The sequence below is a fragment of the Hakea prostrata genome, chromosome 2 (assembly GCF_041222555.1).
Source record: "Hakea prostrata isolate BN-2017 chromosome 2, UWA_Hpros_2, whole genome shotgun sequence".
NCBI classification, from domain to species: domain Eukaryota; kingdom Viridiplantae; phylum Streptophyta; class Magnoliopsida; order Proteales; family Proteaceae; genus Hakea; species Hakea prostrata.
The window spans coordinates 60,632,918-60,658,518 of NC_142601.1; the positions used below are offsets into that span (position 1 = coordinate 60,632,918).

General features: G+C 38.2%; 1 protein-coding gene across 1 annotated transcript in view; it reads right to left on the minus strand.

Annotated features, from left to right (window-relative positions):
* Positions 1 to 20,151, minus strand: part of LOC149025402 (formin-like protein 18) — a 32,502-nt gene extending 12,351 nt beyond the window's left edge. The window contains exons 1-12 of the mRNA XM_089145635.1: positions 19,444 to 20,151; positions 16,504 to 17,204; positions 15,709 to 15,930; positions 14,092 to 15,617; positions 13,843 to 13,960; positions 13,612 to 13,683; positions 12,321 to 12,419; positions 11,758 to 11,799; positions 10,909 to 10,989; positions 10,774 to 10,824; positions 10,590 to 10,671; positions 10,355 to 10,449 (exon numbers count right to left, since the gene is read on the minus strand). Of these exons, the coding sequence (XP_089001761.1) occupies positions 10,355 to 10,449; positions 10,590 to 10,671; positions 10,774 to 10,824; positions 10,909 to 10,989; positions 11,758 to 11,799; positions 12,321 to 12,419; positions 13,612 to 13,683; positions 13,843 to 13,960; positions 14,092 to 15,617; positions 15,709 to 15,930; positions 16,504 to 17,204; positions 19,444 to 19,516 (3,162 nt within the window). The 5' untranslated portion in view covers positions 19,517 to 20,151. The remainder of the gene's footprint in view (positions 1 to 10,354; positions 10,450 to 10,589; positions 10,672 to 10,773; positions 10,825 to 10,908; positions 10,990 to 11,757; positions 11,800 to 12,320; positions 12,420 to 13,611; positions 13,684 to 13,842; positions 13,961 to 14,091; positions 15,618 to 15,708; positions 15,931 to 16,503; positions 17,205 to 19,443) is intronic.
* Positions 20,152 to 25,601: the final 5,450 nt, after the last annotated feature.

Sequence of the window (25,601 nt, forward strand, 5' to 3'; positions counted from 1 at the left end):
TGATAGTATGATTTGTAATGTATTTGATACTTTATAGTTGATAGCATGAATTACTTGATATCTTTACATTACATGTTGTCTAACCTTGCATTTCACAGCACTTTGATTTTACACATAGGGTTGACTTTAGACATACTTAGGGTTATTTTCTCACAAATCTAAGGCCATGAATGTGTTCAAAAGGCTTTAAATAGGCTAAATACCAAATTTTAGTCCAATCGGGGTCCTAAAACCCACCGAGATGGGCCACTGAGATTACGCCAAAATTTTGGTAGATCTCGACCGAGATCTCGCCATCTCGGTCAAGATCTCGCTATTTTGGAGTGGCAAGATCTTGCTCTCGAGCGAGATCTCCCACCATACCTATGATGCTATATTGTGACAACAAGGCTGTTATTAGTGTTGAAGTATACGCACTTTGAGATATTTTACTGTTCACGTGAACAGTAAAATCTATTTATATTGTTCATGTTATGTTCACCTGAACCAGTATAATGCTAGTGATGCTATTGTACTTTCTATTTCTAATGTAGGAGTCTTGCTACAAAAGTTTGGGAGTTTTTAGAAAGCATAGTTTCTATTTCTATGCTTTCTAAAAACTCCCAAACTTTTGTAGCAAGACTCCTACATTAGAAATAGAAAGTACAGTAGCATCACTAGCATTATATTGTTCACGTTTTGTAGCAAGACTCCTACATTAGAAATAGAAAGTACAATAGCATCACTAGCATTATACTGTTCACGTGAACAGTACCATGAACAGTAAAATATCTCAAAGTGCGTATACTTCAACAATTAGTATTGTTAATAATCCTGTGCAACATAATCGAACTAAGCACATTGAAATTGACAAGTTTTTTGTCAAATGAAAGTTAAAACAAGGGCTTATATGCATGCCTTTTGTGAGGTCTGGAGACCAAGTGACAGATGTTTTCACTAAGGGTTTGAAAGAAGGAGATTTCCTTCACATTGTAGGCAAGTTGGGCATGACTAATATCTATGCCTTAACTTGAGGGAGAGTGTTGGTTGAGTTCTACTAGGATTTCAACTCTATTAGAGTTTTTGTTCATTTAAATTTCTATTTCTTGTTACCCAAGTAAGGATATTTATATAATAATGTTCTTTCCACTTTATTATAAATAGAGGGCTTGAGATCACATTGATCGATAAGTCATTCTACCAACATTGTGTTTCTCAACAGAAAAGAAGGGGCAAACCAGGAAAAAGAAGCACATCCCTGGGCAAGTATTTTAATCGAGTTTCAACCTAGGCTTACAAGCTTTATTTTCTAGTTCTTGGTTGGTGACAATTTTAGTTGCAAAGATGTTTCTAGAGAAGGTAATAAATATTAGTTTTTTTTTTTTTTTTTTGGGGGGGGGGTGGGAGGGGGCTCCAATTAACTTATAGATCTTGAATTCTTCACCTTTTGATCAATGAAATCATGTGCTTTGCTTGAAACCTTGTGGTTGAGATCTAAGATTCGGTAAAGAACACTTATTTCTCTTTTTGAAGTCTTAAGCCATTGATTTAAATAGCCACACTGAAAATCTTTGTTTCCTAAGAATTCGAAAGAATACTCTCAGATTTGAGAGGGGTTTGGACTGAGCCTGAAGGATATGTGATGATGGATATCAATCGTGATTACCTGTTACAATTTGGCATTTTAGAGAACTTTTGGCTTTGAAAATTTTGAACTTATAGTCGGACCTCTATCAATTCAACCAAAGGTTCAAAAATTTTGTAAAGTGGAAATTCTAAAATACTCGAATATAAAATTAAAAACTTATAATTACAAGTGTAGCCACTTTTTATTAGAACCTTCGGATCGAAGTTTTTCTACATAATGTAATCCTAATGGTTGAAAAGATATAAGTGTAGTTTAGTACTAATAATGAAGATTTGTCCTTGATTTTCTTGAATACCACAGCAGAGGCAAATGCAAGATGTGATTCTTTTTGGGTCATAAATGACTTGAGTCAAACCTCACGGGGTCCAAATGAAAATTAACCTAAAAATTTTTGGTTTTACACCTTCTATGCACTGATTTCCATCATGTTAACCACATTTGGTTTCATTTCTACCTATTATCTGTTCTTGCATCCATTTGATTTACACTCATACAGCTTGATCATTACAATTTCAATAGTTATGATGTTGGGTTTTAGCAGGTAAGATATCAATATCATTGGATTTTATAGCAAGCCTAATCTGGCCAGTCAATAGGAAAGCAAGGGAAATTTGATTGTGAAGGCTGGTTCATAGAGAATATAACTGGGTGTTTAAGGAATTACCAATTTCATAATGGATTTTGCATGACCTGACTTTGAATTCTTATGGGGCGTTAAGTTCTTCATGTAAGACAGAATCAACGGTAGTAGATTTATCTTCTATATTTACTTTCTATTTTTGTGTTTTCCTTATTAAGGGTAGACTAACTGGAATCTTTAGGATCATTTAGGATCTCTTATTTTTCTTGTAAGATTCTCACACTAGGAAGATTTGATTTGTTTTGTATTTGGTAAGTTATGAGTATAAATAAAGCTCCTGTTGTGTCCTTCAAACACAAGTTAGGATTTCTCCAACTCTTCCAACATGGTATCAAAGCCAACTCTAATCCATCACTAAATACCATTGTGTCTTTCCCATCTTCTCTCTCAATCGCAAGCCACCCACCTCCTGCAGTGTGCTAACCACATAGAGGGGGGGGGGGGAAGGAATGAAAATAATGGAGAAGGAAAGAAAAAACCATCGTAGAATCAATCTCAATCTTCCGCCACAAACGCCCAACTTCTTTCTCTAGTCCATCGAAGTTTTCTCTTCTGCATCGCAACTGGACACCTTCCCCATCGATCGGACACCTACAGCCATCACCACCCTTTGGCCACCATCGCCAGGCCCATTGAACTTTTTCTCACCACAATGACCTGCAACACTCGAGCCCATCGCCTGCTCTGAAAACCATTGAAAATAACTAGATCCTAACTAAAATCATTGCTTCTTGTTTTTTCTCTCCATCTTTATGCAATAGGCTCTAGGGGCACCCAATCACTTGTATGACCCTCCTAGGTTCATTGCCCCATGCATCCAATGTATTAAAAAAATCTTTTTGTTCCAAAACCTTTTTTTTTTTTTTTTTTTTTTTTTTTTTTTGCTCTTTTTTTGTGGTGAGTATTTTTCTCCTACTAATTTTTTTTCCTTGTGACCTACTTCTTGTCTTACGATGGCCGATATAGTCTTCTCCACCTCTTCTGGTACATTTGGCATGGAGGATCCTCCTAGTTCCTCTATTTCACGGGATCTTGATTTTTCTCCCTTCTAAATGACCACTGTAGCTTAATGAGACCAATTATCTTCGCTGGTCTTGTTATGTTTCTCTTGGAGTTGGTGCTCGCGGTTTGATATGCCATCTTCATGGAACCTCTATTAAGTGTTCTCCTAGTGTGGCTCAAGATAAGTGAGGAACAGATGAATGTTTGGTTATGAGATCTCTCCTTAATTCCATCGAACCAAGTTTTACAAGAAGTTACCTCTTTCGAATGCTGCTACAATATGGAAGGTTGCTAAAGGGACTTAATCCCAAGATTGGAAATGATACACAGTGCTTTGAAATCAGACAAAAAATTCATTAGTTGCAACAGGAGGAGCTTACCTTGTCTAAGTCCTAAAACACTTTTTAAGGATATTATCAAACCCTTGACTTTTATGGCTGTTGTACTCCAACACCTTCGCCCGTTGATGTTCAGACTTGACGTGTTTTCTCTACCGCCGACTTCTAGGGCGAGTGTATCTTCTTCCGTTGTTCCCATAGCTGATCCACAATCCTCTGCAGGTATTTTTCATTGTCAAAGTGTCAATTCAACTTATCCCTCCTTAATAATCAACTCTGAGGCAACCAACAAATGACTAGCTCATCTTCCTCGTTTGCACTTATTTCTTTGTTCCTTTTGCTCAAAATGTTTGAACAGCTGATGGGTCTCTTTCCCTTATCTCTAGGAAGAGACCTATTATATGTTCGTCTTCTCTTACTCTATCTTCTGTTTTGCATGTTCCTAAGTTTTCGGTTAGCCTTTTGTTTATTAATAGCTCTATTGTGACATAAAGTGCAAAATAACTTTTTTCCTTCACACTGTGTTTCACGACCTGAAAACAAGGTATACAGTTGGCAGTGGTAGATAAAAAGGGGGGCTATACTTCTTGGATGGATCTCCATTAGCTCTTTTTTCTACGGCCTCTTATACCACCTTTCCTACACTTTTTACTTCATTGCAATGGTACCGTCGTCTTGGCCACACTCCTTCACCCATTTTGTCTAAGTTATTTTCGAATTTGGTTAAAAGATGTAATTTGAATGGTTTTTACTATGAAGCCTGCATTTTAGCCAAACAGACTAGTCATGTTTATCTTATTTCAGACCATTGCAATACTATTCCTTTGTTAGTTATTTACTCTAATGTAGGAGGCCCTTCTGAACTATGTCTTTGTCTGTTTATAGGTGGTTTGTCACATTTACTAATTGTTACACTAGGACCACTTAGGTCTCTACTTCACCAAAAGAGTGATGTTTTCCCATATTTCCAAAAATTTCATAATATGGCAAGGACACAGTTTGGGGTGACAGTCAAAATCCTTCGTACGGCTAATGGGACTCAGTACTTGGGCGGTGCATTCCCCTCTTACTTAGCTAACCATGGCACTATACATCAGACCAGCTGCGTTGACACTACACCTAAAAATGGGGTTGCCGAACACAGGAATAGACATCGACTTGAGGAAGCCTATTCCCTAACGTTTACTATGCATGTGCCTCCTTAATTTTGGGGTGACATGGTTCTTACTATAGCTTATATGATTAACCAAATGCTTTCCGGGTCCTAAACCAGTACTGCCCCTTGAGGTTCTTTTAGGGACAACAACCTTTACTGTACCACCTGAGGTTTTTTTGTTGTATTGCCTTTGCCCAAAACCACCATGTTTATGGTAAGTTAGACCTCGTTGATTATGGTGCACTTTTTTAGGTTATCCTCAGATAGAGAAGGGTATAAGTGTTATCATCCTGGTCCTCGTCGTCTCTTTGCCTCTATGGATGATGGGTTCTAGGAACAAGTTCCTTTCTCCCCCTACACCTCTCTAGGGGGAGAGTCTTAGTGAAGAGGTTCCAGTCTTAATTCCTCCTTTAAAAAATTTATTCTGAGATTCCTGCAGATGATCCTCCTTTAAAAGGAGGAGTGATCGACAGGAACAACCCAGTGGATGATGTGCAAGGGAATCAAAGACCTCCGAAGACCTATCAAAGAAAGCAATGGAAAACCCCTTTTGTGCCGAGCCAGTTAGAAGCTTTAGCTCCTTATCTTGAAGCACGAGTTTCTCAAAAAGATCCTATCTTTCAAGGTGAGCCTACCTCTAACCCTCTTTTGGCCTACTTTGCACCAACCAATTGCATTACAAAAGCAGCAGCAGACTTACACCCAACATTTTATTTCCAATTATGTTCTATACCAGTCCCTATCCCTAGGTTTTAAAGTTTTGTTTCCTCTTTATCCTCTCCTTCTGTTTCTAACACTTCACAAGAAGCATTATCCCACTCAAACTGGAAGGAAGCAATGGATGAGGAAACGCACACTCCAGAGAAAAAGAAAAGTGGAAATTGGTGACTTTACCTACAAGAAAGTGGACTGTAACAATGGGTGTTCGTAATCAAGCACAAGGAAGATAGGATTGTTGACAAGTACAAGACAAGATTGGTGGGCAAAGGCTTCACTCAGACTTATGAGATTGACTATAAGGAGACATTTGCCCCCGTTGCCAAGATGAACACAATTCGGTTGTTCTTTCACATGTGGTGAAGAAGGGGTGGAGCCTATAATAGTTAGATGTTAGGAATGCTTTTTTACATGGAGAGCTCCAAAAGGAGGTGTACATAGATGTGCCACCTAGGTATTTCACTATTAAGACCCGTGGGGAAGTATGAAAGTTGAAGAGGGTTTATACAGGCTAAAGCAATCTCTGAGAGCATGGTTTGGAGATTCTATAATGCCATGATCTCTAATGGCTACAAGTAGAGCAAGGTAGACCACACTTTGTTCATTAAAAGAGATGGTTCCTACATTATTGTACTTCTAGTATTTGTAGATGATATCATGATCACTGGTAGCAGTGAGGATTGTGACCCCTAAAATCCTAACCCATTAACCCATCATTTCAAGTCCGCAAACCTAGAGTTCAAGTATAAGGCAACTCTAGACCATTCAAGTGGAGTCCAGAGGTTCGGAAATCGAACCCACGGAGTTGGATGAACACAAAAAAGACCCGGCCACCCTAATGGAGTTTAAAAGGAAAGAGAGAGTCAATCCGGAATGTATAAAAATAAGATTTTGGCGTGCACGAAGATCAATGCTAGAGGACTCAAATGTCAAGGTAAACTATACTATTGATTTGACAATGATTTGAGGTTTCTATCCTCTGAAGCCCGTTGAAATCGGCCTTCGCATGAAGGAGATAGAGGGTCGTTCAATTGGATTTGGTTGCTCGGTTTGATTGACTGCTCATGCCCAGATTCGGGCAGTTTCAGGATTTCATGTTTATTACCCTGTTTTATGGTTCTCTCACCTCATAAACGTATTGTTTATGCTAGAGGGAGGCTGAGAACGTGGAGAGAGGAAGAACTTGGAGTTTCGAAGAATCCTCAATCATTTGGTGATGCCAAAGTGCGAGATACAAAAAGAATCACATGTTGAGGTAGGAACACCCATAAAGCCCTCTTTGCAACCTTTTTTTTGAAGCATTTATGTTGAGTTATTGCATTGATGGTGGTGGTTGAAGTACTTGGTTTAGTATTGAATGCTTGCTTAATTTCCCCTTTGTATTTCCCAACTTCTTTGAGTGTTTGATGGTCCCATTTCACCCATTTAAGACTAATTGAACCTCTCTAAGATGCCCACAGGCGACTCTCTGAGAGCCAATTTGGGGTTTTTTGATTGGGAACCAATTGAGATGATTGCAAGGTGTTTTTTGGACAATACTAATGTCCCATTGAAGTCTCAAAAACCCCCCAAGTGATTGGATTTCGAGAAGAATTTGAAATCAAACAAACTTGGTGGCAGCCCTAGGGCCGGCGGCTAACCAGGGAGGCCTATCCAAGCGTCCCTTGGTTCGGGTGAGTGTTTTGGCTCGTTTGAAGCCCAGTTGATTCCCAATTGATACCCATTTTGATCATCATGTTTCTAAGGTTATTTTGGGTCATTCACTTTCTCAAATTGTGGAAGTTTTGGACCTTGGAGATTAATTATTGTCATTTATAGGTAAGGGAAACATTATCACACATTATGTGCTTAATTTGAATCTATTTTTTATTAACGCAATTGCCAAATATACCATTATGAACTACATAAGACTATGCACAGATAAGAGGTAAATTGATATTCATATTTATGTTTCTATCACTTGGAAATCTATGTTTACGTTATTATTTCACCATATGCGAATGATGTGGTAATTTTGATGTGTTGGAAATTGGTGGTAGTTGTTACTTGTATATATACTCATACTAACCCGAGGTTTTGGGACCACCCATTACCCCTGGTGCCTATGCATCTATAATATAGATTTATTAGGTGTATGGTGGCTATGTGTTTAGACGTTTTTGGCTAAGAATCCATTTGAATGCTACTACCTTTTCGGCAGGGGTATTGAAGCCGAATGACCATGATGACAGTGGCTAGGTCCTGTGACATCATGCAAGTCCACTGTTATAATGTAGTGGTCAAGTTGCATATGTTAGGGTTGGGCTAATAAGGTGTCCAAAAGACGTCTTGAGTGTCATGAGGAGACATAAGAGGCATTTGCCCTAACATATGTGGATGACTATAGGGTTAAGGAATGTCATTCCAAAAGTCATGAGGGAATGTACCCGAAGAGACCTAATTGACTTTGCGTTGGGCTAGACTTATCCCTAAAACGCGCCAATTCTTAGACCAATGGTTGGTGAGAGAGTGATGACCTAAACCCCAGCCACGGTGTGATGTGACTCGACCCAATTGCCACGGAGAACCCAAAAGAAGTGGTTGCGTGCCATGAGGGAGAATGATTAGACCGCCCAAAGGAGACTGGTGTTGTAACTTAATGTGTGTCTACCATAGAGACTACATTTGTTAGGATCTAACATCATATCTGCATCATCATCATCATTCATTATTTCATTATAATCATATTATATATATAATAATATAAATGCGTGTGACTGTGGCGCAATGTGAGATTATGTTGACCTCACTTAAGTCTATGGAACTCATCTCTTTATGTATATATTTTTTAAGAATCTTCTACAGGTTATGAGGACTTCTTTCAGACGGAGGATCCACCACCAATAGAGTCCTTTGAGGGACATGTGGGAGAGGACACATGGCGAGACATGTTCCTGTGGGGACCGTGCCTACGGAGTCTAGCCCTTCTAAGGTTGTGGAGCTATCATGGGAAAGGGTAGTCACCTTAGTGGCCATCTCTTATGTGCTTTATTGTTTTATTAGGTAGCAGCGTTTCATAGATCCTTGATTTCTCCTCGAAAACATGTAAACTTCCACTGCTGGATAAATTCTTCTTTAAACTTTTATTTGATTCTAACCGACTTTGAATTAAAATTTATGGATGATTGTAATAAAACTTAATTCTAAACATTTGATACTTTATCTCCCTTTCCTGCTCTTGGATTATGCTATGTTGTATTATTGTTATGGATTGTCTATGAATCTAATCCTGTAGAGTTATCACCCCCACGAGTATTCGGGTGAGTGTAGATCCAACTGAGTGGGGTGTGACAAGGATGAAATTTCAGACCTGAAGACATTTTTGGGAACAAAATTTGAGATAAAGATATGGGAAACCTCATATAATTCTCAAGGCTGGAGTTGGCATATTCGGCCAATTGAGTGTCTCTCTCTTAGGTGAAGTATACTTTGGAGCTACTTGGGAAACTAGGATGCTAGGATGTAAACTTGCTGAAACTCATATTGAACCTAACCTACACTTGAAGGCAAAAGAAAGAGAACTAGTTAACAAGACGAGGTATCAAAAGTTGGTGGGAAATTTGATCTATTTGTCTCATACCAAACCAAACATCACATTTGTAGTTAGTTTTGTTAGCCAATATGTGTATAATCCCTACTTATACTTGGATTCAATATATCATATCTTGAGGTACTTGAAGGCCACTCTAGGAAAATGAATTTTGATTTCAGCTCATGGACACTTGAAGATTGAGCCATACACAGATGCAAACCTTGCAAGGTGTCCGGATGATAGAAGATCTACCTCTGGGTATTGTGTGTATGTGGAAGGTAACTTGGTGACTTGGAGAAGCAAGAAACAGGCTGTGGTTGTAAGGTCTAATGTCGAGGCCAAGTTTAGGGTGATTGGACAAGGTATTTGTGAGGTACTACAGCTGAAAAGGTTGTTTCAGCAGATTGACAAATTTAGAGATTCCTATACAGTTGTACTCAGTAAGTCAGCAACCAGCACAGCTCACAATCCACCACAACATGACACAACCAAGCATGTGGAGATTGATAGACATTTTATCAAAAGAGAATATTGAGGCTAGGTTGATTCGTATCACTTTTGTTACCTTAGACAATCAACAAGCTGATGTGCTTACAAAGAGCCTAAGCACCAAGGTCTTCACTGGTATTATTGGCAAATTGTGCATGATAAATATATATACTCCAATTTGAGGGGGATGTTGTAAGACAAAATCGATGGTACTAGATTTCTTTTCTAGATTTACTTACTATTTTTTGTGTTTTCCTTATTGAGGGTAGTTTTCCTAGAATCTTTAGGATCTTCTAGAATCTCTCATTTTTCTTGTAAAAATCCCACATTGGGAAGATTTGATTTTATCTGTATTTGCTAAATTTGATTAGTAAAACTCCCACATTGCAGTGTCATTCAGACACAAGTCAGGATTTCTCCAACTCTTCCAATAGTTCTATTGCAATTCCTTTCTACAAGGAGGGGTATTACACAGATTTCCACAAGCATAAAGTAAATGCTTGATCCTTCCTAGATGAGTGACGTTCCTATGTAGAATCTATCTTACTAGAGAGGAACAACTAAGCATGCACAAATACTCCTATAGATCCACAGAGATGCACAAAATCTGGAGTATTAATAACCAAATCTGGCATTGTTTGATGACACATGTACGGATATCACTATCCCCAGACCGCACAGTAACAAAAGCCCTGTGCACTGGATAATGCCTTTTAAACAAGTTATCACAACAGAGAAGTCAGTGTCCATGAAGGTAAAGAAGCATGCAATCAATCTGGGAGAAAAGGTAACTGTCAAAGGAGAAGAGTTTTACCTTACAAAGATAATGCATTAGAGTCATTTTGCTGTTCCTACCACGTGTATCAGTGAGTTTAAGGAGGCTATCCAATCTAAATCCGATGGCAGAACCTACAGGCATTAGACTACTTAGCACAAAGAAAAAGCATGCAGAAATAAAAGATTGAAGTGCTTGAGGATTATAACGTGTACAGATTCAAATGTACATGGTAATAATTGCAATGAATCTTAGACCGAAACTGCCAACCCACCCCTTGCAGTGCCCTGGTTCAGTGCGTTTCCTAGTTGAAGAATTGTTTGCATGATTCTCTTCAATTTGACAGAGCCCCTGATCTGATTAACACATCAGCCACAATGGTTTGTGAGATATCAATGTTGGAAGAAATATCTGAACTAATGAATGGTGAAAGAGGGTAAAGGGGGGAAAAAGCTTGCCTCCTCTGCTGCAGAATTGACAATATTCAAATCTCTTCGAAGGTCAGAAACCTGGAAAACAAATGTGGAAAACAGACTAGTAAGGTATGTGCAGAAATATGCACCTGGCAAAACAATGAAACATTAGGCACTGACCTGGGTACGGAACTGTATCTTAAATGAGAAAACTCTCAATTTAGATTGCACCCGTGGTACTTTCATCAACTCCAAAAAGAACTGTCAAAGAACTACACTATGTCAATTGAAGTTGTAATAGGATTAAGAAACCAAAGCTAGACATGAGAATGGCTTCTATATTGATTCCAGAATCAGCTGGAATTGGCCCAAAATCATCCAGAACTCTAGATATTAGATTGGGAAGAAGCAAAAATTTCCTAGAACTGTGGTTTCTGCATTTATCAATCCAATAGAGTTGGGGAAGTTGCTGTATGAGGCAAGTTTTTTCATTGATTTTATGCTATTTTATTTAGGATAGAATGACCAAGGGTAAAGATCAAATACATATCCCACACCATGTAGAAACAGAAATTCTATGAATTTCATGAAGATTAATGTTTTCAACTTTGAATGTAAGAAATCAGGAAGGAGAAAAACTCAGTTGAGTAGTCCATTCCAGCCACAACAGACTGAGGAAAAACTTGCTCTTATTTACAATGGTGGCAACCACTTAGTTTAGTCAATTCTGGCCAGAATAGAGCGAGGTCAAATTTGCTCTATTTTACAACTGCTAATTACCAAATGCCTTTTCTTTTCTCTATTTCCTTTCTCGTTTTTTGGGGGTGGGGGTTTCTTCTGTTACCCCCCCCCCCTCTCAAAAAAAAAATCCTAAATGCCACAACCAAAGATCCCGAGTTCAGGAAGCCAGAATCTCCAAAAAGAAGTTAAGAATCACCAGTTCACACAATAAGTGGCATCCCTACCTAATAAGTAATTAAGAGATGGAGAGAGAGAGCGAGAGAGAGAACAAAGAACAACTCCACTGACCTGTTCACATTTCCCTAATTTTTCTTTGTCTCCATTGTAGCCCTGAGCATGAAAATGCAAGTACATTGTAAGTGGAAAAAGTAAGAGGTCCTAACTGTTTCCTAAGATGCCTAGTTATTCAATAAGATCAACCGAACAAATGAATTAATTGGCATACAGTAGTGTGTACAAAGATTTAACCATCACTGTTGATATTAAGAATAATAGAAATAATTGTTAAAGTTACTCTCTATTATTTAAAGTACCAAAAGAAAGGAAACTGGTACCTCCAAAAGTATAGAAGAGAAGAAGAAGACAAAGGAACAAGACAAACAAGTTCACTGTTTGTCTTGCTGACCTAACAGTAAGCCCACTCCCTTACATTGAATTAAATTTTAATAATTAAAAACCTTAAAGTCATGGACTTATGTGTATTTGCACATAAGCACCAAATTATAAAAGACGATTGTATAAGTTCCCTTATAATAATAGAAAGCAACTTAAATAACAAGAATAATAATGATGAGGATGATGATGCTAATACTAATACTAATAGATTGATAAGTCAATAAATTCCTGCCTACCTTAAGTAGGTCCATTTCCTCTTTTGTTGGACAAAACTTAATAAGGTTATCAACTTGATCAACATCTAAGGCTGAGTCATCCAACGCAAGCACCGAACTCTGTAAAACATCCATAAAAGAGCATGAGTGAGAAGAACCGTCAATTACTATCCCAAAAAATGAAACGGAGAGGAGATTAAAGACAACGCCAATTAAAGAACTTAAATAACCTCACAAAAGTTGAAGAAAGACCATAGAAAAAAATTCGATCGAAACTTTTAAAATTTCCCATTTTGGGAACCTTGAAACAAAAAACTAGGGGACCGGGAAAAAATCCCAAGTTTCGATCGACACCGTCAAAATTTCGTCGAAACCTAGTTCAACCCAACTGGACCAGCTGGTTCATGAGAAAAAAAAATTCCCATATTTCATGGGAAACTTGAAAAATTCCGTGGAAATCTAGGACTTTTTCATGCAAGTTTTGTAGCTTTCCGAAATTTTCAATTTTTTTGTTTCTTTCATGTTTTCCCAAATACCATGACAAATACCCCCTCCATCAAGACTTCCCTAACCAAATTGCATATTCCCTCAGACTAGTTATCTTAGGCATGTTGATGACTAGACTTATAAGTTACAGTTGCCGATTCCCTTGACAACCATAGGCATAAAATGTCATGGGATGTCTATATCCGTTGGTTGGAGGAGAGGTTGTTACAGGCATAGTATTACTCAACTCACAAGGATGGATCCACCGAGGCACTCCTCTTGGCACTGAGTTCTACTTTCCTTTTATTGTCAGTTACTTTGTATTTGATGTTTTGAAGTTAGAAATTATATATTGAATGTTATGTACTTAAGTAGTTAAGTTTATAGTGTACTTCTTGGACAACTCTAAATTGATGTTATGTACATTGAATGACATATCTACATTGACTTTTTTTAACAAAATACAACCAATTTGTTCTTTATACTATAATTAACTTAAATATAGAGTTCCACCCTAAAATACTCCCTAAAACCTATCGAAACTTACACAAAAAAATCCTAAGTTTCCTCGAAATTTCCCAGTTTCCCACCTAGGTTTCCGATTTTCACCTAGTCGAAACTTGAGTTTTCCTCGAATTTTTTTCTATGAGAAAGACTATCAATTGCTTTATATAATGACTGTGATTGTCACCTTTACATTACATGAATGCCAACGCAAACTAAAATGGCTATTCAACTAAACTAAACCCTCCACATCTGCATAAAACAAATAAATAAATATGAAGAAGCACAGGCTTGAAACTGGATAAAGAATCTATTTTCTTACCAACAAATCAGGCAATGGCATCTTAACCCTTGAAAGCATGATTTCACAATTATAAGCTCTTCTTAGGTCGATCTGCAAGAAACAGTGGACAAAGACTCAAATAAATGAAAACAGAGTTCTTTCTGTTAACAAGACAATAACAGAAGTATATTTGCTAAAGAGAATTATTTTCTCACCATGACAAGGAATAGAAATAAGAACAAGAAACAGAGATAAAACAAACTCAATTACCAGATTGACTTTTTCAGATTTAGGTCCAGCGGCACGTTTTGCTTTCCCACTTGAGCCGGAGTTTGGAACTGCTGCAGAAAAGAGATTTTCTAGTTCTGACATATCAATCTCTGGGGCCCTATTATAGGAAAAATAAAATAAAACAAATAATCAATCAGACAGATAAAAGCCTGTGGGTTCTGTATATGGGACAATACATGAGCCTTAAAATGAAAGAGAACATGGACAAATTGAATAGAAAACACATACTTGGCAGCTTCACCAGATTTTTGTGTCTCCTCCCACAAACTTCCTTGCATTGCTCGTGTTAACTTTAACCAATGATATGGCCTCAGAGAGGCTTTTTTGGATTGATTCCTAGGACTCATATTACGTGACAGAACTCTACCCTTTGCACCAACTGGAGCAATAGGAGGTGGTCCAGGAGGTGCACAGCTTTTCTGAATACCTGTGGGAGGCGGGGGCAATGGTGGAACATGAGAAGAACTCTGGGATGCAGCAGTGCCTGGACTCTTTGATGTAGAGCCTGGAGGAGGAGGTGGAACTGGTGCTGAAGATGTAACAGTAGTTCCTGAGACAACCGCAGATTGCAAAGGAGGAGGTGGAGGAGGAGGGGGGCCAGCTGTAATAGCTCCCTTCAAAGGTGGGGGTGGTTGAGAGACAGCAGGCATCACCTTCATAAGTGGAGGTGGAGGTGGAGGTGGAGGTGATGGTGGCAGAGCAGCTGAAGCAGCTGACTTCTTTATAGGTAAAGGTGGTGGAGGTGGAGGTGGAGGTGATGGTGGCAGAGCAGCAGAAGCAGCTGACTTCTTTATAGGCAAAGGTGGTTGAGGTGACGGAGGCAGAGCAGCAGAAGCAGCTGACTTCTTTATAGGTAAAGGTGGTGGAGGAGGAGGAGAAAAATCTGGCTTCCTGGGCAGAGAGGACATTGTTGAGGAGGTTTCAGTATGTTGGTTCAGTGAAGAACGTGCTTCTAAATCGAACAGTTGCTGAGATTGTAGAAGAGGGGACGTTGCAGAAGTTAATTGGCCAGAACCCATTGACGTAGGCCTCGGTGGGGGAGATGAGGGAGGTGGTGGAGCTGGTAATGGAGCTGAAACATCAATGGACCCCCCAGGTTTTGGTAAATGTGAATAAGGAACTGAAGGAGCAGGTGAAGATGCTGTCAACAGCTTAGTGCCTTCAGCACTTCCACAAGCAGCATGGTCATGCAAGACGGCGTTAGTGCCGAAAGCTGAAGGTGCACCATGATGGCTTGACATAGACACAGGTGACCCCTGCAAAGAGTTAGAAGATGAAACAGGATTAGATACTGAAGTCTGTGGGGATATTCGTTGTGATATGATCTCAGGTTGAGCAGGCTGTTCAAAAGCAACCTGCAGATTCTGGGGCTGAACCTTCTTTTTAGCTAAATTTGAATCTGCAGATGGTTCAACAGAGGGCTGAATCTCCACTGCCATGGATGTGGAACTCTTGATAGTATTTTCTGCCACCACAGGCTTCAGTTTCTCAAGAAGTTTCTGAGAACTTGACTGCAAGTCAATAACAGCATTCTGGAGAGAGCAATCTTCCAAATTCTCTTGACGGATATTTGTAGTAGTTAAATGCTGAAGCATATTCAGGGCTACATCTGCATTTGAGTCTGACCAATCAACATTGTTAAAAAACTCTTGAACCATAGCAAATGCTTCAATGGGAAGGCCATCCTTCTCCTCAAGACCGGGCAAATCCACTGTGATCAGTGATGCGGCAGCATCCATTTCTGAGAAAAGAACCTTCACCAAGACAAAGAATGTAATATGCTTGACAACAGGAATAAACCATTGGAAAGATAAACCTATTGCAGAGAGGAAAAAAGCTAAATACCTCTGCCCTGAAGTCCTTAGAAAATCTATCCTTAGCATCCCATAAAATGTCAATTTCATCACGGTTAAGCATCAAGATATTTGATCTAATAAATGCAGTGTTAAACATGACACGGAACATCATCTCTTCACGTTCCAGATCTTCCTCCAAACTAATACACTCAAGAACAACATCACCTTGAATTTGACAATTGATGTCAATTTTAACCAGTTCACAGTCTGCCTGAAACAGAAGGTGATAGAGTGAGACAATTCTGCCTGACAACAGGAAGGAAATACTTCCGAGAAAAAACGTTAACCATCAATAATCAACTAAACTAAGCCTCATCTTACAAATCCTATTGAAATTGAACTCTATTCAACCAAAGTAATCCTCTCAAACATGATCAATCTCAATTTGGGAACTTTGGAAGGAACCATAACCCTAATATAACCAGCAGTAATTTAGAATACCCTCGATAACTTTCACTGGTCTGACAAAGCAGCCCCTAACTTTTGGCACAAAAGAGAAACATGCAAAACAAATGCCATGCCAGACCTTAAGCATCTGATATTTGTTATTTAATAATAAAGGAGCTTGAAGAAAGGTCTGCAAATAAAATGAAAGTATAATCATTTTCAGAAGAAATCTGAAGCGATTACCATTTCTAACAGATAGAAGATTAAGTTAAATGATCATATCTAAGGACAAAAGAATGAAAGAGGAAAAAGGAATTTCCTTTCTAGGACGACATAAACAAGGAAAAAGAAAAAGAACCATTGAAAATAAATCGAATGAAAGAAATTGTACATTCACCTGCTTGTAATGACGGACAAACTTGCTTTTCTTGGGTGTGGAGAACAGAACTTTAGCTGTCCGATCAGTAGAGATGAAAGGATCCAGTCCATATAGTCGAAATATTGGTCTACAACCTCCCTCTCTATCAAAATTAGGCATTATTCGTAGAATAACACAATCCAATGTAAGTGCCCTCTCCAAGGGAGGCCATTCTGAAGCTAAATTCCTTCTTGAGACATACTGAAGATACCTCAACTGAGAAGGTAGTGGATTTAGGGGTGAAAGCAAATGCAGAAGCTCACGAGGTGCTTGTTTGTAAATCATGTCTAAGGTTCTCAGCTCCCCACTATACTGTTTCCTATAAATCAAGAGTGAAGCTAGCATGAAAGCCAATACTGGCCATCCACCTCGTTCACAGTGCATTAGCAACACATTATTCGGTGCAAGAGAAAGCCAATTTTCACTAGATCTCATAAAATGATGTATCACCTCAATTGTAAGTAACGGACAACCTTCATAATGCCGTGGGTAGTCCATTACAGTCATATCATACTCAGACAAAATGCTGGCAATCAGGCTTTGCCCGTCTCCCTCTCGGAAGTTGAATACCATAAATGAAGCATCCGGGAAGTGGTCATGTAGTTGTGCAACTATGCCTTCCATGTAGACTTTATAGTCGTCTTCTTCGAAAACATCCGTAGAAAAGCAACAATCGAATACTGTATGTGAACAAATAATTAGACCATAAATCATATAAACGATTACTTCTGCTGGAATTCTCACAACCAATAGTTTCATAGTTATGGGCCAAACCAAATAATCTATGATTGTCATAGACAACTAAACACATAAATAAAAAAGCACTTTCAATTGAGACCAGAACATCATAACTTACACAAAAGTAAAGGCCAAAAAAAAAGCAATTAATACAAATGAATAAAAAAACGGATTCTTTGACAGGGTTGGAAAATAAAACCAACACTACATGACATAGTTGAAGAACAGGTTTTGACTCGGGCAAGTCACCAACGACAAACCAAAAAATCAAAAACGCGGTCAAGAATAAGACTCAGTGGTCCTAAAAGAAAAAGATCAGACCAGGTTTTCACCTGAGTCTAGTAAAAAGAATCATAAACCTGTTCAACAGTCATGGAGACTTCCCAGGCCTAAAAACAATGACCAGACTCAATCCTGTCAATCTGATTTTCTCTCGAATTGGTAATTCTGTCCCAGTCAAGAAAAGAATACCATGTTGGAACATTTCTCATCCTCCTTTAGTGGTCCCCTTACATGTCCGCTCAGGCAATCTTCTTTTCCTACCTCTGTGTTCCTCATTCTACCTCCCTGAATCCATCCATCACAAGCAGACAGAAAGCCTTTCTTCCAGGCTAAGTCAGGAGCTTTCAAATGACTCTCAGCAGGAGAATCCAGGCTCCACAAAGATGAAAAGGCCCTTGGGAGGATTGAAGTTCTTCTTATAATTCTGGACCCAATCTTTTCAAACCAAATCCCAAGCTCTCTTTGTCATTTCTCTAAGTCCAATGATGTGCGGACCAAAGTGGATGTAGGTTAAAGGTTCATAGCATTTCCCACTCACCCTAACTACTGTTGGGCTTTCATCATCTCCTACCCAAGAGACTAAGAGCTCCAAATCCCAGCACTAGGAATTTCAGACAGAGATGCTAGGGTTTTAAAGCACAGTAAGAAAACCATGCCTCAGTATCTCATTGTTCCCCCCCCCCCCTCTCGCTCTCTTTGTCTGCTGCCCTACAGAATCCAAAGAAACATAGAACAGAGAGAAAGTTCACTATGGAGGACAGAAACCAATGAAGAACCTGCAATACCTTTTATATTATAATACATTCAACATTAAAATCCAAAGAAGTAAAACCATGAAGTAGAAGAAACTTAAGGATGAAATAAGTTCACTACCTTCAGTGCTTTCACTTCGCATTACCATGATAAACTCATAAAAGCAAGACAAAAGTAAATTACATGAATGAGGAACAAGTGAGATACAACTATTAATTGCGAACAGAACACGACTCATTTTGACATGAATTTACTCGTCAGAGTCATTAAATTTATAGGAAGACAAATCTGAGTGGAACGTCTTGTTTGCAACTACAGCAATGTCATCATCCAACTGCCAAATCATTCACTTACAGCCATATGTGACCACAAAACTATAGCTTACCAGGGCTTTCCAGAAACATTTAAGCTGATGATATTCAATAGTAATAATTCTTCACATTGGTCATGGCTGAATTTTCAAATGATATACATGAGAAGGTCTTTGTGCCAAGAGAGGTTCCTTGTCTATTGGTAAAATGAGTAAAAGGGTTCAATTCAACGGCTTCTCACCCACAAGATTTGGAGTTCTCTGCAGCATGCCTGTATTGATCATGGCAAAGGAAATTTGTGTTGGCCAATGTTGGTTGTGCAACTCAAGGTGAACATTGACCGTGGTAAATATGGGTAACCATTTAGACTTGTAATATGGTATATTATGCTTCAGTTAACTATCAATTAGGGTTAAATTACATTGTTTTCCTTCTCTATATTTGTAATCCAAAAGTAACTGTTGTACTAGTATACTGATTTCTCATTCTCGGTCTAATTTTGTTGTCCAACAAAACACAGATCAGCATCCTAAATCAATAAATATTTAAGTAATCTATACTAAAATCCAGTGCAAGTGAATGGGACTCTGACAAAATTCAATCTTAATTAACAAACATAAGGTTAACTTATGGATCGTGAAAATAATTCTCAAAAGTATACCCAAATTACAATTAGGAATGCATGTATAATCCAAAAGGCAATTAGGAAAAAGCACTCTTTTTTCCAGAACCATCACTGACACTTAAGTTCCTATATTGGACCGGAGTTAGTACATAAGCCACAGAAGCCAAGTCCCAGATGAATCCACAAAAACTTAACCAATTTACAACGTACCAAAAACTCTCTCGGAGATCTCCAGAAGTCCTTCGGGAGGCTTCCGGTAGAAGAATTTCCGAAACAACGCCATGTCAGAAGAGATCCAAAAATCCAAAAAACCGAAACCCTAGCAGTGGAAACGAAGAACGGAGAGCTCCAACAGTGACAACATATAAACTTCAAAAGCCGAACTCATTCAACAGTCCCTTCTCAGAATAGGTCAAAATATGAGAAACAAGCACTTGAACGAATGGATTTATAAGAGAAGTGAGGATGAATTCAGAAACCAGAAAAACCACGAAACGAAATGGCTTTTGATGCAGCTTTACGAGATTGGTTTCTCGCTTTTACTTCTTTCACACTTCTCCTCTGGTTTCCTTCTTTGTTCATACTTTCATTTCGTCCATCTTCTGAGCAGACTTGACTTTCAATTGTAGAAATGGATGAGAGAGATGAGTTCGTCGTTAGTAACATGGATCTCCAGATCAGCTCTCTGTTTTGCCTTTCTTTACGTGCAGGTGTTGATAGATAGATAGATGAAAGCGAATGATGACGATTATGACGATGATGCCTGATTTTCCCTCGTTGTCCACCAAAAGTTCAGATAAATATTCAGCACCTCTCCCACGTGTGCTTCTCTCACGACAACAGCATTCGTGAAGTTTTAGTTCTTGACCAAAAAAAAGCATTCGTGAAGGTTATCAATCTTTCGGCATTTTCCACTGCTGAGACTAGACTACGTACCCTCCTTGAGAAGGAGAAACAACAATTTGTAGATTATTGAATTTCCTCTTCCACGTCAGACAACTGGCCCACTGCATTTGTTGTCATGAACCGTCAGATTGGGATCCCCTGGCACTCCCAATTTTAACGATGATTTACAGCTTGTGGGAATCCAAGGGAGCATGTAAGATGCCATTTCTAACCGTTGGATTGGTGTAGGAGAGTGCGCTTCCGAGGTAGCTTACCTATCCCTTAGGTGAGTGAGGGCTTCTTTCATACTCGACTCTATGTAATAAATCCTTACCATAAAAACAAAATAGGGACTATGCTTAATAAATCAAAATAGATTTCATTATGGCTCAACCAAAATAGACTATATATTAAGGGAAAACTAACTTTTTTCGGTAACTATAGCTGATAATGACTGAATTAGGAGGGATTAGGCATGAAAACGTAGATTTCTTCCTCTTCTTGTCATGCGGGCGCGTGAAAAAGTGTAATACAAGTTTCTGGTGCGTTTCTGACTCTTTGTATCCTCTGGCTTATATTTCTTCATCACATGATAGGAGAACACCACTTGTTTGCTGTAAATAAAGTGGAGTGAAAAAAAAAATGAGTGGGAAAAAGTAAATTTTTGTATAAAATCTTGAAGTATGACTTGTATGATTCAATCGGGTCAGAAAGTTGGCAGAGATATAATAAATATGTTTAGAACTTTCTGTTTATTATTTTATATTTTAAATATGCTTTATGGCTTTTATAATAGAAACTTTAGTCCCACATCGAACTAAAATGAGCTGATTATCTCATTTATATATGGTAAGAACTCATATAAGATTATTTTGGAGTTAAGGATCAAATCCTGTGTGAATGAACCAAGCTTAAACCCTATTCTAACCCAACCATGTAATTAATATTAACATTGGTACAAACCAAGCTTAAACCCTATTCACCCCTGTCTTATTAATAATTCTCACTGAAATTTTTTCTCCTCTTTTCTCCTCTATCTCTCTCTCCTTGTTGTTATTCTGTTAAAAAAAATTTCTCCTCTCTCTCTCTCTCTCTCCCTGCTGTTATTCTGTTAAAAATTTTCCTCCTCTATCTCTCTCTCCTTGTTGTTATTCTGTTAAGTACTAAAATTTTTCCTCCTCTATCTCTCTCTCCCTGTTATTATTCTGTTAAGTACATTTCGTTGTTATTTTGTTAAGTACTGAAATTTTTCCTCCTCTATCTCTCTCTCCCTCTCCCTGTTGTTATTCTGTTAAGTACCTTTAGTATGATTTCAGCTTTAACAAAGTGTTGTGATTAGAATAACCTTTTAAGTATTTGTGCAGATTCCTCAACAAATTTCAACAAGAAAAGATTCCTTAATTTTAAAAAAAATGTCTAGTGATGTAGCATGCTAATTTTTTTATCCTTTCTAATTATAAAATCCCACTAAATAAGTGGGATTTTGTGAAAAAATGTGAGATATAATAAAAGTTTGACCCACATTTAAAACTTTTCACCAAAATCTTTTTTCTTTTCTTTCATGTTCTCCCACACCCACTACATATGAGTCCCACATTTTTTTTTTTCTTCTTCTTTTTACCCCACCTCTACAGACAAACATTGTCTTTGTCTCCTATGATTCATCTTATCTGAATTCAAAAATGGAGAGATATGAAGAGGGGGCACATACCTACACGCTGATGGGTAGATGATTGCAACTTAGTGTTGCATATGTGCTTCTTTTCTTAAAAAGCTCAATCGTGTGCAGAGGCACAACAATGGCTCAATTCTCAATCGTTGATTTTTAGGGTTCCAAGCAACTAATGACACCATGTGTCTTGAATGGTTTGATTGCAAACTTTTCGGGTCAAATCAATTTAATAGTTTCTTTTTGGTAATTAATCAGTTTAATAATGATTTTATTTTTTTTTTTTTATTTTATTTTTAAGTTTGATCCACTTAAAATGGGCCAAAATTTTAGTTGACTCCCTTATGTGGAATAAATTATAAATGACCCACAACTTAATGCTTGGGGGTTAATGCCTAGTTAACTCCTAATGTTAAATGATCAAAAGAAATTTCCCATAAAACTTTTAAGAGAGAAAATTACTAAAGTACACATGTTCTCATACCATACCCAACCCTTTAGTTGGGTGAAGAGAGATCTTATTCCTACACTTTGACAAAACTTACCCGTCATCTCCAGAAACCCCACACTCCCCTCCCCTAAAAAACCACCACCGCCCCCACTTTCCCCTTATTGGAAATCACCCACATTTTCCTTTGATGGATGTAGAGTAACCAATTCATTCTTTTTACCTAAGGTGCATGGGCCAAAGTGTCAACTATGCATATTATTTATGCCTCGCATCTTCTCAAATTATGGATTAAATTTTGCAAGATCAACACTTTGTCGAAAATAAGGACTTTTACATGGAGGGCTGCAAACGAGGCCATTTTTAGTGGGAAACCTTAATTTGATACACAATGTGCTCCCATCCTCTACTTGTCTCCTTTCTGGTATATTTGTTGAATCTATTATTCATATTCTTTTCTTTTGTGAGCATACTATAAACACTTGGAAGCCTTTCCCTCTTAGTATTGATGTGAATAGTTTTCAAGGTAGCACCATTCATGAATGGTATGAGTTTGTTCATGTAGCTCCGAATCTGCACTAGTCCTAAGTTGGTTCAAAGATAACCTGAGTTGACCCTAAATTAGATGTCTGCACATAAAAAGAACCGTAAGAATGAGTCACCTCTATGGACAAAAAGTCACCTCAGATGATCTAGTTAGATTCCGGATCATACAATACCTTGTAGTGAGGATTTAGAATTCAAATAGCATTCAATGCTAAGAGTTGTTGCAAGAGAGTAAAGTGCTGTTTTTTTTCTTACCTGATCGGCCTTCTTTCTTTCATTATTTACCTTTATATTTAGGATCCATGGTATCCTCATGGAGAAGATTATCCTACTTCCTCAAATTAGCATATGCCAAATAATGAACCAAGATTAATTGTAGCACTTAGTTTGCTGGAAAAGCCAAAGCCCAAATCTTTTTGGAGAAGTTAAGGGTGCAATACACCTGGCTTAAGATATTATCAAGAATATCTCCCATGTAATCCCTTGATTTCACGTGTAACTTCATAATCTCCAGACAAATTGCCAGGAAGCAACCCCAAAGAGATTAATATGGATAAATATTTTTGTGATTGACATTAAGTACTCAGAGTAGTAGAACATAGCATTTAATGCTCTGACGTATCTTGGTCTAGATTCCAACCGTCCTCCACCATTCTTCCGATAGTAATATCTCTGAGGCTGCTTTGTTTGCTGGAATAAAGGTGGGGTGGGAAAATTATTGAAAAGAGTGCAGATTTCTTACTTTTCCCTTAAATCCCAAAATGATAAATTGTTTGGTTGCTTGGGATGGAAAAGTGAATCAAGGAAACTTGTCTGCTGATATGGCAGCTCAACTTTCTCACCCCAAGCCATTTTAAAACCCCACATATTTGGTGGGATTTTGTGGGAAAGTTGGGAAAAGTAAAAAGTGGGACCCACCACTATCACTTTTCTACAAAACCCTTTCATTTCCTTTTCTTCTCCCTCACCCCACTACACATGGGACCTACATTTTTTTTTTCTCACCCCACCTTTGCAAACAAACGCAGCCTGAAGGGCATCTTTTGGGTGTCCATTCCATCAAGTACCAATGTCCACGTGGCCCTTATCATGAAGCAAGCCTCCTTGAAATGTCACTTTTCGGTATGTATCTAGTGGTTCACCATTGTTCCTCTGGTTAGATCAATACATAAACCACTCGTACTAAATTAAACGGTCCACCCCGATTTGTTACCCTGAGAAATTATGGCATAACAGTACATAATCAGTTTAAAGATTTAGGTAGCCAAGCACTCGTAGATACTATGTGGGGCTCCTCATGTTGGTGCTTTTGGACAACCTGAAATTCAGTATTGTTTCAAGGGAGACACCCCTCAATGATGTCCACTTTATCTTCCTTTAATCAATATATGAATGACATTCTGTTTATGTGTAATGGTGCTCAGCAGAAACATGTTTCTCTGGAACCTATAAAAGTCTCCCACAACTCCCATCAGAAATTGTTTACAGATGTAGCATGGGATGCACAATCACACTTGGTAGCTGGAGGATGCCTTCGTTGGAATTGAGATGGATCTTTTGGTGCAACAAATCATGTCCACCTCATGTAGCTATTAGCGATGGTATGCTTTTGAGCATTGCGTTTCGAGTTTCCAAGCATCTGACCTATTCAGACGGTCAAATTGTTTTTTTTTTTTTGGAATGAGGTTCATACGGGGCAGCTTGCGCGCACCATGACTACATCCTCAATGCACTTTTTATATAATTAATATAGGCGAGGCTTCGCCCTAGCCCCGAGGGGATTTGAACTCTGACCTCCTATGTGGAAGCGTTGGGCTTTGCCAACTGAGCCACCTCTTGAGGTTACGGTCAGATTGCTATTACAACCTTGAATGGGCAGTCCCAATCATTGGATCGGGTGACCAAAGTCTTTTAGAGGTTATCGAACTTCTTAAATATTGTTTCTTTTCAATGCATTTTCGGTTTGGTGATTGAGCATCCAATATACATGCAGACAATTTAGCCAAATGGGCTAAGGGCCTATTTGGTTACATTAATCTAGAGATTTCAAGTCTCTGGATTCATGAATCTGAGAATTATATCCGTTTGGTTGTAAAAATCTCTAGATTTCATTTTTTTACACTAAAAACGTGAATCTGTAGATTTATGGGTAAGGGGTGGAATCCAGAGATTTCAAAAAAGCTATACATTTGCACATTCACAAAAATCAGGTTGATCAAAATTTTTTTTAGGATGAATCCACTGATTTCATTCCACAGCCAAACATTTAATTTTATAAATTATGACTCTGTAGATTTGAAATCTCTAGACTCATGTAACCAAACAGGCCTAAGAGATTTGTTGCCAAGGTTTGGTGGAAGAGTCTAATTTTTTATTTGTTTTTTCTCTCTCCTTGTATTTTTTTTTACCCCTTGTATTTCTTTTCAGATTAAATTTTTTTTTTTTTTTTTTTTTTTTTTTTGTAGAAAAGAAAGCCTGAGGGTGGAACTTGTTTAAAATGTTTTTATATCAAAGCCGTTGAATAGGTTCCACCTCTGTCTTGACCAACACTGATCCAGATCAAATGGCTATCAATTCGAATTAAATATCTCGTAGAACGGGACCCATCGTATCTAGCGACTAGATTTTCTGAAGCGCGAACACGAAGAACGCAACTGCACCTGATACTGTACTGGTGATCGTCACCGGCCACCACGATCGCTAGTTACATTCCTGAAAATCACATTTTACATGAATGAATTTCTTTCAAGTTTTCACATTTTTGCATGATTTTTCAGCCACAAATGGTTATTTCAAAAATTGCAAGTTTCACATGTTTAT